This window comes from Tyto alba, unplaced genomic scaffold (genome assembly GCF_018691265.1).
Source record: "Tyto alba isolate M040663 unplaced genomic scaffold, T.alba_DEE_v4.0 Super-Scaffold_10, whole genome shotgun sequence".
NCBI classification, from domain to species: Eukaryota; Metazoa; Chordata; class Aves; order Strigiformes; family Tytonidae; genus Tyto; species Tyto alba.
In genome coordinates, this window is record NW_024881262.1 from 6273612 (window position 1) to 6287231 (window position 13620).

Here is a 13620-nt window from a genome sequence, read left to right on the forward strand (position 1 = left end):
TTTTCATTATGCTCGATCCTTGGTTACCTTATGGTCACTGCTTCACTGGCAATGAGCTCGCAGTGACTGAGCAATGCTGGTGTTTCATCTCTAAATAAATAATGGGTTTCTATCCTGAGAAAGTTGCTAGAAAGTAGCCTGGTATCACAACAAGGAACATACAAATCTTAAAAGTCAAACAAACAGAGAGCAGGATTTTGCAATGATTCCAACATATCCCCCCCAAAAGGGAAGAAAAATCCTTGTGTTTGATTTTGTCACATGAAAGTATCTCATAAAAAAGCAAAACAAGCACAAACAAGGCTATAAAAACAACAGAACCTCCTGCTTGCACACTATCTTGGCTGAAGCACATCCAGCCAGCAAATCCATAAGTGGTGCAAAGTGGGGGGGTCAGATCAGTGGGGCACCTTCCAGCTAACGCTGCAATACGCATTTCCCTTTTGGGTTATCATTAATTGTTACCGTACGGGCAGCCCGAGGCCTCGGCTGAAGCTGGCGCCTGTGGCTCCAAGCATTGTACAAAAGGAAGGGAAGGCAGACGGAGAGGGTGGGGAGGGGGGGACAGTGAGGGGAGGTGACCTGGTGGTGGTCACACCGTGGGAGGGATGGCAGCAGGACTCGTGTCTCCTGACCTGGGGGTCAGGAGGTGCCCGTTGTGTGGTCAGTGACGTGCTGTGTCTTGTGCAGGGATGAGGGAGGGAGGAGAGGCTTCCTAGGTGGAAAGAGCAGGTAAATAGTCTGGCTGAACCAAAAGAAAAAAAAAAAATGCACATCAGTTCAGCCAGAGTTTCTCAGATTCTCCTAAAAATGTTGTGACTTGAGAAATCCAGATGAGATTGGACAGCATTTCCATAATGTGCAGATAGCAAAGCAAGCGAGGAGCATCCCAACCGATTGAGGTGGGATCCACCTTCTTCCTTTGCACAGTCAGGATAAGGGGGAGTTTGCTCAGTCTGTTTTCCTTAGCACCTCGGGCACTCAGTGCTGTGTGCTGGTGGCACAACTGCGCTAGCAGTTGGTTTCTCAGGGCATCAGATCACTCAGCAGAAGCAAGCAGCAAGCAGGGGATGAAAAGGTGGAAACGTGAGGCCACAGCATCAGCTGACGCCTCTTTCCTTCATTCCAGCTGAGTGATGACCCTGCTCAGAGTGATGCTTTGCCAGCTGGTATGATCATGGTCCCGCTGGGCTCTTCCAACGAGGCATGGAGACACACACGTAACATATTCTTCCCGTCCTTCCCCTGGGTTTTCCCGCAGCCCAGTTGTGCCGAGTATTTCAGAGTAAAACACCGGGTTAGCATCTGTGGCTCGCAGCAGCCAGGAGGCATCAGATGGCCGGGTCCTCTTGGTCTGCCAGCTGCGAGGTTTTTGTGAAATGAGACTTTTGCCCAATGTTCTTCCCACGGCGCCTGAAGGAGGTCCATGCTCGGTCCCTCCTTTCTGGGTGCACGGCGATGTCTACACCTCCTCACTGCCACGCAGGTCTTCCAGCTCAGTCATGGCTTTGGCCGGGAGCTTCTTGCGGCGGAACACAGCTGCGATCTCCTCAAAGGACTTTCCTTTCGTCTCTGGTACTTTGAAGTGTGCAAACAGAAAGAAGACTAGAAGCAGAGCCGCGAAGATCACAAACACGTACGGTCCACACAGATCCTGCAGTGGGGGAAGTAAGAACAGGGGACACCACCATCAGCACCGCAGGGACGGCTTCCCCTTCCCACCCCGGGTGGCCGAGGAGCCCAGCGGGGCTTGGGGACAGAGATCTGGGAGGCACATCCACGTTCCACTGGGCTGCTGTGGGAGCCCAGCAGCGAGGCCATGCCTGTTCTTTCTTTGCGTGGTTTTAGAGGGGTTTCTTACCGCTATGTACTGGAAACACATTCCCACGATGAAGTTGCAGGCCCAGTTGCAGAAGCCGGCGACGGCGATGGCGGCGGGGCGCGGGCCTTGGCTGAACAGTTCGGCTACAATAAACCAGGGGATGGGCCCGGGCCCGACTTCAAAGAAGATGACGAAGAGGAAGATCGCCACCATACTGACATAGCTCATCCAGGCAAACTGGCTCTGCAAGAGGTGCTTGGTGTTACAGTCCCAGCATGACTCTCATTAATGATCACTAATTACTTTAATTAGGCTTCTTTTAAAGACATTTCTTTCTGTTCAGACAAATGAGGACTGGGCATGAATAATTAAAGCTCTAAACTCTTGTGCTGGGGTGCTGGCTGTGCGGGTGGTGCCAGCGTTGCGGCTTGCAGAGGGCTGTTGGAGCTCACAGCTATCAGCTCAGCTGTGCCTTCCAGCCCTCTCCTCGCCTGCAGCGTGGCCAGGAAGAGGCAAGATGGTGTTGTCTTTAACAACCAGGGTGTTCAGTGAAGGAGCCCACCCCTTATTTGGTTTTGCATCTTGATAGGGGCTTGCACCAGCGGTTTGGACTGACTTTGATGGGGGCTGGCTCCATCCTCTGCCTGTTCTGCCCCATGTCTTAGAGCCTGACCCCTCTCCTGGGTGTCAGAAGGAATAATTTGTCCCTTTTTTTTATGACAAGATGCCAGTCTAGTATTCCTGCACCAAGCCAGGGAGACGCAGGTTGAGGGTTTAGGGCACACACTGTTTGCATGTGGAGGTATGCCCTGGGTTTTCTTAGCAGGTACAGGATTATGCCGTGGGAATCGCTCAGTTGCTGTGTAAGGAGCCGAGGTTGTCAGCGGGCTCAGGGAGGGGATGGGGGACACACATCCTTTCTAGCAGCATTGGGATATCTCAGGGGCCAAAGAGTGCAATGTCCTCAGGCCCTGCTGTAACCAGAGATGGCTCCAGCTATGGCCACTTGGAACCGTCCCTTACAAGGAGAAATGTTTTCTGAACTTCTTCGAGATGAAAATGCAAAACATTCGCTTTAAAGGGTGGTTTGTCTTCTCTCATTTGCAAACCGTGGAGAAAAAACGGAGAGAAATCCTTACCAGGAGCACAAGTCCAACTGTCATGGCCACGGCGCTTATTAACATGCCCATCAAACCAGCCAGGAACAGGGACCGCCTGCCCGCCTTCTCCACCAGAAAGACCTGTAGAAACACATGCAGCAGCTCAGCCTCCAGCACCGCCGCTCTCAGGAGCTCCGATCAGCAATGGGCAACCTGTTGCCACTGCCACACTGCACTCCTGCTCTTCTAGCCCGCGTGGTAGAGATTTACGTGCTGGTTTCCAAGTGTCAGAAGCGCTGCTGGTGGCTGCTAGGGAGCCAGCCTGAGCAGCCAGCCTGCAGACAGGGCAAGTCAAACCACATAGACTCAGAGCTCATGTATTTCCAAGCCCTCAGGACTTCCCACTGCTCCTACACATGCATTGCTGACTATGGACTTCTTTCTCTCTCTTTTTTTTTTTTTTTTTTTTTTTTTTTTGGTCAGGAAGAATAAACTTACTAGGTCTGCATTTGTTTGGCAGCAGCCTTCAAAATGGAGCATGGTTCAAGTGACAGCATGGGACAGGGATAGCTGTATAACAGCTGACATCAGGATTTTTCCTCCAGTTGCTCCCAGACTCTTTTTGCTTCCCTGCTAGCAGGCTTAGCCTGCTCCTTCTCGACTCCTCTTGGTGACCTCCAGTCATCTCACCCAACTTTTGACATCTAAATCTGTACCACTCACTTCACCCAGCGAGGGGATGTAGGTAACTCCAGAGGACCGTGCGTCTGGCCTGCCTTAAGACACCGTGCACTAGTCTCTGAGTCTGCCTTCTCCTTCCCCTCTGCTTGAAAGGACGCCTTTGGCCATCGGCTCAACCTTTCCTGCCATTACACCAAGTGATTTATGCTTCCAAGAGACCATCTCTTTTGCTGGAGGCAGTTCACCCTGCTAACTCGTTAAGTTGCAGAGGGTGAGTCTCCACTCTCCCTTCTCCCCTTGCCAAGGTCCACCTGGCTGTCAGTGCTTCTGGCTTTTGGTCAGGGTCTGTCATTTATTGACAAACGCAGGTAATTTTTAAGTGCTCACGGCCAAAAGAAGCAAAGAGCAAATGCCCCAGGCTGCAAGTACCACAGCTCTGTCGTAGAGATTGAACTGCATGAGACCTTCCAAGCTGGAGAAAGACCTCTTCCAGCAGCACGCCTCCGTGCCTCATTTCACAATAAACATCACGTTTGCTCCTCTGTACAGGACCTGTGATGGATTTCCTCTAAAGCAGGTTTACCCCAGGACCTCCTATCTCATGCACGCTTGCCCTAGAGCTGTGCATTTCTACCTTGCAGCTAGTCCTGCTTTGTGATGGGTAAAAGTCCTTTGCTCCCTAGGTCTCTCTAGAGATGTGAGAGAAATGGGCTTGACATTTCCTGATCTTATATTAATGGCCACATTAAAAAAAATAATTGCCTGCTGATAGGAATTGTGTTAACACTCTCAGGAGAGAGACAAACGAAGGGAAAGGCTGTGAAAATGGAACCATCCCTTTATTGCTGCAGAGCACTGCATAGATATGGTGAGGATAGATGCTAGATTACTTTTATTACTGTGGAATAGCCTTGGGATATCACTTGTGCAGGTGCTATGTACATACAGAAAACAATTTGAAAGATAACAGGTAAGAGGGAGATTGTGAGCTGCTGGGTTCCCCGTCGCAACCCCAATCCCCTGCCTGCTCCCCGAGGGGAATAGGACCTGCAGAATTTCAGTCTCAAAGGCAACTTTTATTTTGGGGAGAAATTCTGAGCTACCAGAGCTTCCCTGACCACGGTGACGCAGTTTTTACCCATGAGGCATTTAGCAGTGCTGTTTGATAGCAACGGGCTCTATTTCAAGGCTTGATTTGTCAAATGAGACTTGCCAAGGGAATGACTTTTCCTGTAAGGCGTGCAGGGTCAGCCCTGCAAAACTGCGAATCCCAGCCCCAGCTCCAGGATAAAATCGTGTTTCAAAACCACAGTGCATCTTACGTGTTTTCGTAGTCTGGGAGGCAGAAATATTTACTTACGGAGATAACAGTGAAGACTGTGTTCACCACTCCAACGCCAATGGTTGCATAAACTGGTTGGTCAACTCCAGCTCTCTCGAAAATGTTTGTAGAGTAGTAAAAGATCTATCAAAATACATTAGGATGGAGGATTAGGCAACAGGCTTGGTGGAACTTTTTGTTCTCTTGAGGGAAGAGTTGCACTTGTGTGGCTGAGATATGAAGTAATTTAATTATAATTAGTTTTTCAACTTTTAATGGCTTATTATAATAATTAAAGCTGAAACTTTAAAAGGAGCCAGAGTGAGTTAAAAATCCCATTGAAATTCCTCCCCCTGAGCTGCTGCATTTGCACATTTAAAACTGTTTTCTTCTGTGTGGTCCTGTGTTTAAGCTTGAAAGCCACATCAGCAGCACCGAGCGCTGGAGATGAATACCTTAATATGTCTGAGTTTTACTTGTATTTAAAAATATTCTTGTGACATTGGAACGACTCAAATTTCTCCCTTCTCTCTAAGAATAAGGTGATTCCTATCTGGTAGAAGTTCAGGGCAGAAGGTAAATGGGTAAATGGGTGGTGGATGGGGCTGGGCATGGCCTCGAGCCAGGGCAGCCGGGCGCTGCGGGGTGCTCCTCCGTGCCAGGCTGGGCACCCCCGTGTGCTGCTCTGCTTTCTGATGTGGAAATGCTCTTAGAGTTTTGAAAGCTGGTGGGGAGGCCCCACTCTTTGTAACGTTGCCACCAGACTTTCAAAAACGTGAGTCTTAGCCAGTATTTGAAAAGCAGGCTCCACGCTCCTGGGTGTAAAATGGTGATTTCTGGTATCCCGGGAGGTGCTGCAAAAACTGCTTAGCTAAAAATAGCGAGAAGACAGCGAGTACGTGGTTCCTGGGGTGAGCGGGTAGTCGTTAAGGAGAGCGAACTGCTGACCAACTCAGGTGTGAGGAGGGTCACGGGAGAGCTCCGCGTGGGTCTGCTGAGCCAGCAGGTTTTGTGCTGAGCTCCCTCGCGCCCTTCTCCCCTCCCGCAGCCCGGCTGGGCGGTGAGGTCTGCCTTCAGCACCCGGAGCGCCGGCCGAGGAGCCTGCGGCAGGGATGGGAAAGCCTCCTCTTCACCCCTACACGGCTGGGATGGAGCCAGCGTTGCCTTTTCGTGCTCAGCGTGGATTTCGTTAAAGGCAAACGGTCTGGGGAGACTCACCGCGTTGATTCCTGAGAACTGCTGAGATATCTGCACCATCAGCGCCACGATGACAGCCTGCCTGTACTTCGACGAGGTGAAAAGCTGACTTATGGAGACTTTCTTTTCACTAGCAGCTTCTTGCTTTTCCTTTTCCATCTCAGCAATCTCTTTCATTGGGTCACAGTTGCCTCTGAGCCTTTTCAAACCTTAAGAGAAAAAAAAAATAAAAAAAAAATCACCATTTGATTTTCAGTGGTAGATAAGGGGTAGAGCAAGGACAAGAATCTCTCTAGCCAAAACTCAGGGTAAGCCAGCCACATGGACAGAAGTGTCCTCTTGCTCCTGTGGCACATCAAGCCCCAGAAGTGGGTCTGCTTGGCAAGGGGCAGCAGCACATTAGTTCTGCGAAAGCTCTGAGACACCACACTCAAGCCCTGTCCCTCAGCAACGCTTACTAGTCCCATGCAAACCTATCTCAACAGTTTCTGGTCCAGAGTTAATCTACACTTCAGCGGCTCAGCGCTTCTTATCTCAGTTCCAGCCGTGTCCTACCATTGACTGCTCTCACTCCTCGCAGAAGTGGCTGGAACCAGCCAAGGAGGGCCACGCTGGAAGATGAATACGCAGCTGCAGTAACCTCTCTGGATTTGCTGTGTAGTTGCAAATAGCAGCGAGGACAGAGAGATGAGCTGTCCTCCAGGAGACGTCATTTTTACACCTGGTTGAAACCCTTCCAACTGAACGGAGGTTTTGGGGGTGGCATCTACTAGATGTGATCTCTCTGATGGAAAGGAGTAACATGCTAAGGCTCACGCCACCCGCAGCGACAGAGGAGCAAGTGTGCCTTAGGTAGTGACTACATGCACGTGTCCGAAATCCCACCTGCAGATGTGTTGCGTGGGATGGAGCAACTATACCCAGTTACATGTGTGAGCCCTCAGCTGGGCTTTCCCTTCTGTGTTTAATACAATGTATAGTGTAAAAACAACTCCAGACAAACCGAGAATGCGTGTTTTTCTTACTTTTTTTAGCTTCCTCTACTTTCCCCAGTTTGATGTAAAGGTATCGGGGGCTCTCGGGGCACAGTAAGAGCAGGAAGAACTGCAGGAGGGCAGCCACACCGGACAGACCGAGGAGCAGGGGCCACATCTCGTCGTTGCCCAGGAGAAAGTCTAGTCCGAGGACCTGGAATAATTGAGGCATGTGTGAATGGTGTATTTTGCACCCTAGAAAAAGAGAGCGATTGACCACTGCGGCATTTCGAAGTGACAACCTGGAAGAAAGCTAGAAGCAAATACCAATTTTCAATCCTAACAATTTGATTTCTTTGCTTATGATGCTCGTTTACAAGGAGGGAATGGATAGATGGTGTAGAACACCATGAGCGAGACTTTGGCTTACGGGTGCTGTGGGACAAACCTCTCCAAGCCTGTTCCCCACCCCGGGGTGACTCGGTCCTCCTCGGGACGTGCCACTGGCAGGAGACCTGTGCCTGGCCAGAACCGCGGCGTAAACAGCTCAGCAAATACAGGCGTGCCAGTTGTCCTGGTTTTGTTTTCTCCTCAGACCTGGCTCTGCTGGGTTTTTAGGGTATGGGTTTTTATGGGCACACGAGGTCCACGCGATGCGAGATGCCCCAGCTGCCCGGCCACTAACCAGCACAGTCTGGGCACCGGGGCCGCAGCTCAGCGTGAGGCTCGGGATAGCCTGAGCCTTGCCTCAGGGTGTGATTATGGCATTGAAAAAGGCGCTGCAGGGGGGCTGTGAGTACTTGCAACCTTTTTCCTTCCATAATTTGCAAAGCATTTTTTGTATTCACACAGCCAGCGAATCCAGCAGGACCTACCTTGAAAGTTTTTTTTTCCCCCACGGCCTGTCCATAGTCTTTGGCTTGATCAGATTAGATGAACTTTGTGGTTACGTAAAATATTTCTGGATGTGTTGGTTCTTGGTACATTAATATGCCTGTCTATCACAAAGCTGGGACTCCTGCCACAGTGGGCAGTGCTGGTGGGGACACTGGGATCCCTACTTCTCTGACTAAGTCATTTTGAAGTACCTGAATATCAGGGATCTCATGTTCAGGATCCAGCCTGACTCTGACAAGATGCTTAAAAAAAATTCCTAGGGGACAAGAAAAATTGTTTGCAGAAGTGCTTTCTATTTTGTGAGAAGCCGTCTTTGTTAAGACACCTCTGACTCAAGGTAGGAGTTAAACCCCATTAGAGCAGATAGCTTTGCACTCCCTTTAAGATTTGGGGCGGAACGGTGAGTGACACCCCAGTGTATCACTGGACCATCCCTAATCTCTGAAATAGCCTCTCTGGACTCGTGTGCTTTCCTTCTTACCTGGCTGATGAGGATGCCCGTGACGATAGCAAGCTGGTGCAACGTCCCCAGCGCTCCTCGAAGGGCCGTGGGCGAGACCTCGCTGACGTACATGGGCACGAGTCCAGAGGAGAGCCCTACACCGAGCACATGCAGGCGTCACCTCTTCTGGAGCACAGCTCAGCAACCAGCAGAAACTGCTCCCCAAACGGCAAAGGAGGATGGAGCCCGCGTCCCACCAAGTCCCTCGTGCCTGGCTGGGAACCACCTGCGCTCTGCAACGGCTCCAGAGCCCCAAGCTGGGAAGCCTTTACGCTTGAACACACATATACAAGCATGGAGCAGGGATCGTCTACTGGGAGAAGTTATCACAGAGCAAAGAGCTTTCTTAAAACTTGCCTTGAACCTTCAGAGCAGAGTATTGTGTTTGCAAACCAGTAACAGTGATAATGAGCTGTTTTTTCTGAGCTAATTGTAATATAATTCCATATTATTTGCCTACTATCTTATCATCGCTACGTACAGTGCTCCTGTACTATCTGCTAGATAGTACTGTTGTCTAGGGAACCTGTTAAACAGCACGGCTAATAACGTACTCTTACTACAGCCACCACCACCATTGAGCCTTGAGATACAGAGGAGGGACTCGCTCCTTTCTAGGATATGTAAAATAAACTGATTTCATGATAGAGCCAGCCCGAATTATTCAGGGAAAGATCCTGGATCGAGAAGGACAGACATAGGGAAAAGAGGGAAACTCTGACCTGTGAAACCCCTTCTGAACTGAAAAAAAAATTAAAAGTTATAGGAAACTCATAACTGCAGCCCTGGAGCACCCGGCATGGGGCTGGTTTTCAGTGCTTGACCCCGGCAGGACCTACCGCAGTACAGCCCCGTGACTGCTCTCCCGGCGATGATGAGCATGTGAGACGGCCCAAATTTCGCCAGCCCCATGAGGAGGTTCCCAGCGATGGAGAGGACGTTCACCACCCGCATGGCTTTCACCCTGCAAGGCAGCAGCAGCACAGCTCCTTCTGGCACCTCTTTCCACCAAAGCAGCCATCGCGACATACAATCAGAGCTATTAAGTGACTTAATCAGCACTACAGGGGGAAAAATAATGATCGTTGGCACTGAAAAATATTGGGCAGGAGTGCAGTGAGGGTAGCTAAAAGTATATTATACATCCAGTGCAAACGCAGTTCAGGTGCCTTCCTCTCTCTTTTGCCATGGAAAGAAAGGGGGGAATTTAATCAAGGCTGCTCATCAGCTGCTTGTTGGAAGTGCTAAACAGTGCAATAAAACATCTGATTTAGAATTGAGAATTTTAATAAGCCAGACCTCTCTGATGGTTGGAACAGTATTTTGGAGGTTTGAGTTTGGTTTGTTTTGGTTTGTTTTGGTTTTTTTTAATTAAATTGGGGAAAATGACACCAACTGCGTTTTTATGGGGAGGAAACGGTTCTAAGGGAAAAATCAAACCGAAAGGCTTGGGCTGTGGCACGTGAGTCGCAGCACACACGGTCCTCTCACCTCCCCAGCCGGTCGCCGACCCACCCCACGGTGAAGGAGGAGACCATGCCTCCCACGGCGAACACGGAGACGGAGAGGGACCAGTACATGGTGAGCATGTGCGGGGTGGCGGCGAGGTCCTCGCCGGAGTCAGCCCGGGGTGCAAGAGGGTCCTCGGTGCCAGCCCAGGGCTCTGTGACGGGGATGGGGACGGTGCCATCCTCCCCGGAGGCGTTGGTGGCATGTCTGTGCAGGGGGGTGATGCCCAGCACACGCCCATAGTGGGCTTCTATCACCTGTGACAGGCAAAGAGGGAAAACGCCATCAGCTCAAATCTATAACCACCCCCCAACCCCTGTTTTGGGCTTTTTTTTTTTTTTTTTTTTTCCCTGCCCCAGGAAAAGCTTTGCATCACGGGCTCCGCAGGGGGTGAAATTTTGGGGTCCCCCACAGCTCCCTCCCTGGGGAGGGATCCTGAGGGCAGGTGCGGAGCATCCCCCCCCCCCCCTGCTTGGCATCCAGCAGCACCTCCCAGGGACGGGTGGAGCGTGGTGCCTGGATTTGGCACCCGTGGGGAGGTGCCGTCCCTGGGTCTGGGCACAGGGGCCGCCGTGCAGCGGGGTCGGCACCGCGACGTGCTGAGCCCCGCTCCTCTCGCTGGCGGGTGGCAGCGGGGGGGGGGAATCCTCGCAGTTTTCGCACCCCGCTGCCTTATCACGGGGGTTTTGTCCTGAGGGAGATAGCGCCTGGGGAAGGGACAGAGCCCTCCTGAGGGCTTCTGCAAGGGACAAACCAGCCCTGCCTGCCCTGAAGCCCTCGTCCCTTGGCCGAGGTGCGTGGCTGGAGGGGCTTGACTTACCTTCTGGGGGGCGTTAATGACACCCAAGCTGTAGCCATACTGGAAGAAGCCCAACACCGCGGTGAAGACGGAGAGGACCAGCGTTCCCGTGAGGTGCTGAAGGAGGAAGCAGAGAACAACCTCAACCCTTCTGTCCTAACCCTGCCCAAACCTGGGGGGGGGGGCTGCACCCCAACCCCGTCCCAAGCGCCCCCGCTGCCCAGCGGGCCGGGACAGCGGCACCCGGGGACGCTGCTGCAGCAGCACAGGCATTTTGGCTGGCTCCGAAGGAGAGGGGAGAGCCCCTGGGGAGGGGGGCAGAGGGGAGAGCCCCTGGGGAGGGGGGTCAGGATCAGGCCCCCGGGGCAGAGCGGCGTTGCCTTGCAAAGAGCAATCAGTGCCGGGGCTCTCGCTGCTGCTGGGCTGCCCGTCCTCGCCCCGGCACGGCTCCCGGCGGGAGCAGCAGCGTGCCCTGCCCCATCCCCAGCACCCGGGCAGCACCGCTGCTGAAGCAGGACAACGAGGAAAAAAAATGACCAGAATGGTGTTTCTGTCAGCAGTGCTGTTTCAAGTCTTATTTTCTTCCATCACAGTTAAAATTATCCGATGGGCTGACGGAGCTCTTAAAGATAAAAAAATAATCCCTTGACCCCTTTGCCCCTGCGCTCAGTATGCAGGCATCAAAGAGCAATTAATTAGGGGAGGGGATTTTTTTTGTCGGTTTTGGTCTTGGCAAGCAATAAATGCCATTGCTCGGTGCCGGGCTCCTGCAGAAATTCTAGTGCAAAAATACCACCAAGCCACGGTTACCTTCTCCGCTTGCATTTTGCTTTTCTTGTCCATCCCAGAGCTCCTCCGCTGTCCTCCCGGGAGCGGTCACTGTCCTGGGCTGCGGAGTGAGGTGGGAGCTTGGGCAGGGAAGGAGGGACAGCAGGGCTGGGGTGGAGGCAGCAAAACTGGCTGGTGCTCTGAGAGATGGGACTATATCCACTCGAGTTAATGAGAAACCCAAGCCTCCCGTGCCTTATTTGGCCACCGCTCAGCTCAGAGCAGCCACTACCAATCCCCGTATTTAGGGGGACAAAAGAAACAGTGGGAGACCCACCAAGACATAGAGTGGGCCTGGGAAATTCAAACGGTCAAGCCGAAAGGCTGGTTTGGGGCTGTCCCTCAGTTGAACAGTCTGCGACGTGACATGCCAGCGACTTGGGAACGTCCTACAGCCTATGGCGAGATGTTCAACACCTTTCGGGGCTTCTGAGCTGGGTTTATGTGCTACCTTACAAACCTCTTGCTGAGTTAGCAAGAAGAAACCTTTCCGGCATATGTAGCAAAGAAGCTAGAAGATGACTAAGAGTGTTTTATTTAGATAGCGCTTGGCACCTGCTTTAAAATATATTTGTGTGTGTATATAACACACAGAGCCAAACACATATAAATACAGATGTATACAGGTCTCTCTATATCTGTACAAACATACCTGCATGCACACACAGCCCCTTCAACATCTAGCTGTAATGCTCGTGCACACCTGTACGTATGCGTCCCGAGCATCCAGAGGAGACTGCTGTATGTGTCTATGGTGATAAAACATAGCAAAATTACCTCGAATAATTACAGTAACATAAGTTTTTGTTAAAAAGCCCACAACAAAGTGAATGCTGGACCTTTCAGCACCCCCCGCTGATTGCTGGGCTGTCAAACGTTGCTGATGCTAGCAGTGCTATCAAACACAACAGATGCTGCCCAACATCGCGGCCCGTCGCCTTGGCTCACTCGCTAGTCATGAACTTTGCACATCTGCAAAAGCTGGTCTGAGCTGGTCTCGCTCGGGCTCGGGCTTTGCTGTCCTTGACATCGTCAGCGAGAGGAGCTGCCAGGCCGGGGAGGGGGCGGTGGCATCGGTAGCAGACATGCCGAAGTCTGAATCAGCCAAGAAGGTGATTAATGCTGATTAAAGCCATTACCTTCCAGATAAGGCCTTGATGGGTCCGGCAGCCAAGTTGGATGATGCTCTCGGTCAGCCAGGCTTCACATGGGCACAGAATGTACTTTCTAGAGAGAAAAAAAAAAAAAAAAAAAAAAAAAAAGGAGATGAGCGTAAGACCACTAATCTTTGCACTGGTTTCCTTTGGTAAAGTAAAACTTTAACTGGAGGAGAAAAGTTCATTGCATTAATGCAGGAATTGAATCCAGCAGCCCCAGCACCTGCATTCTGCTCTTGAGCTGGTGTAGCTGCAAGAAGGTGGGCCCCGAGGCTGAGCTTTTTGAAGTTTTTCCCCAATATTTGTCCTTCCAGCTGAGGTCTTTGCTCATCACGCTTGTTTGCTCTCTGTGTGTGGATACCCAGGCATTTACAAGCACCGTTTCTTTGCACTGTGATTAAATACCTCCACACTGTGAGGTGTGTGTGTGTGTGGGGGGGGCTGGCAGGATTAGACAATTAACAGGCTGCCCAAGTTTGAATCAGAAAACAAACCTGATCCAAAAATCCCAAACTGAAATCCTCAGGCACTGTGAAACTCCTGGCCAGGACTGGCATACGTAGCTCTCAGTGACACTGGCAGATTCAAACCCCTGTGTTTTTTGGACGGGGGATGCGGGTGTGCCGCCGAGCAGAGGCCGGCTCGAGGCTGATCCTGAGCATCGCTGGAGGAGAAAGGTCGGTGTGTGTAAATCCCCCAAAGGGGCCGTCAGGGCGTCCCACCCTGACTGACAGCTTGGAAACCCGAGGCACCGTGTTCCTACGTGCGCCAGGACGAAAGGATCAGCCCCTCGAATCTCTCTGCGCGTTTGACAGGCGGTTGTGGGCCCGCAG

At 51.6% G+C, this 13620-nt stretch overlaps 1 protein-coding gene across 2 annotated transcripts; it reads right to left on the reverse strand.

The window, feature by feature from the left end:
- Window positions 1-466: 466 nt before the first annotated feature.
- SLC2A2 (solute carrier family 2 member 2) lies at window positions 467-11645 on the reverse strand. 2 transcript variants are annotated; one of them, XM_042796826.1, is made up of 12 exons: window positions 11613-11627; window positions 10824-10919; window positions 10177-10260; window positions 9986-10104; window positions 9334-9458; window positions 8474-8589; window positions 7147-7309; window positions 6143-6330; window positions 4964-5068; window positions 2962-3063; window positions 1862-2065; window positions 467-1654 (listed from the first exon to the last, which is right to left on the reverse strand). In XM_042796826.1, exons 1-12 carry the CDS (start codon window positions 11625-11627, stop codon window positions 1463-1465), a joined length of 1509 nt encoding a protein of 502 aa, XP_042652760.1. In that variant the 3' UTR covers window positions 467-1462. The 2 variants fall into 2 exon arrangements, with proteins under 2 accessions (XP_042652760.1, XP_042652755.1); XM_042796821.1 differs by having other exon boundaries at window positions 9986-10260; window positions 11613-11645.
- Between the last annotated feature and the right edge of the window lie 1975 nt (window positions 11646-13620).

Excerpts from the sequence above, each read along its gene's own strand:
- SLC2A2 (XM_042796821.1), bottom strand. The coding sequence starts at position 11,645 with ATGGACAAGAAAAGCAAAATGCAAGCGGAGAAG. Across the intron at positions 10,920-11,612 it reads GCAAAATGCAAGCGGAGAAG|CACCTCACGGGAACGCTGGT; the intron begins GTAACCGTGGCT and ends TTCCTCCTTCAG. Across the intron at positions 5,069-6,142 it reads AGTTCTCAGGAATCAACGCG|ATCTTTTACTACTCTACAAA; the intron begins GTGAGTCTCCCC and ends GTATTTTGATAG.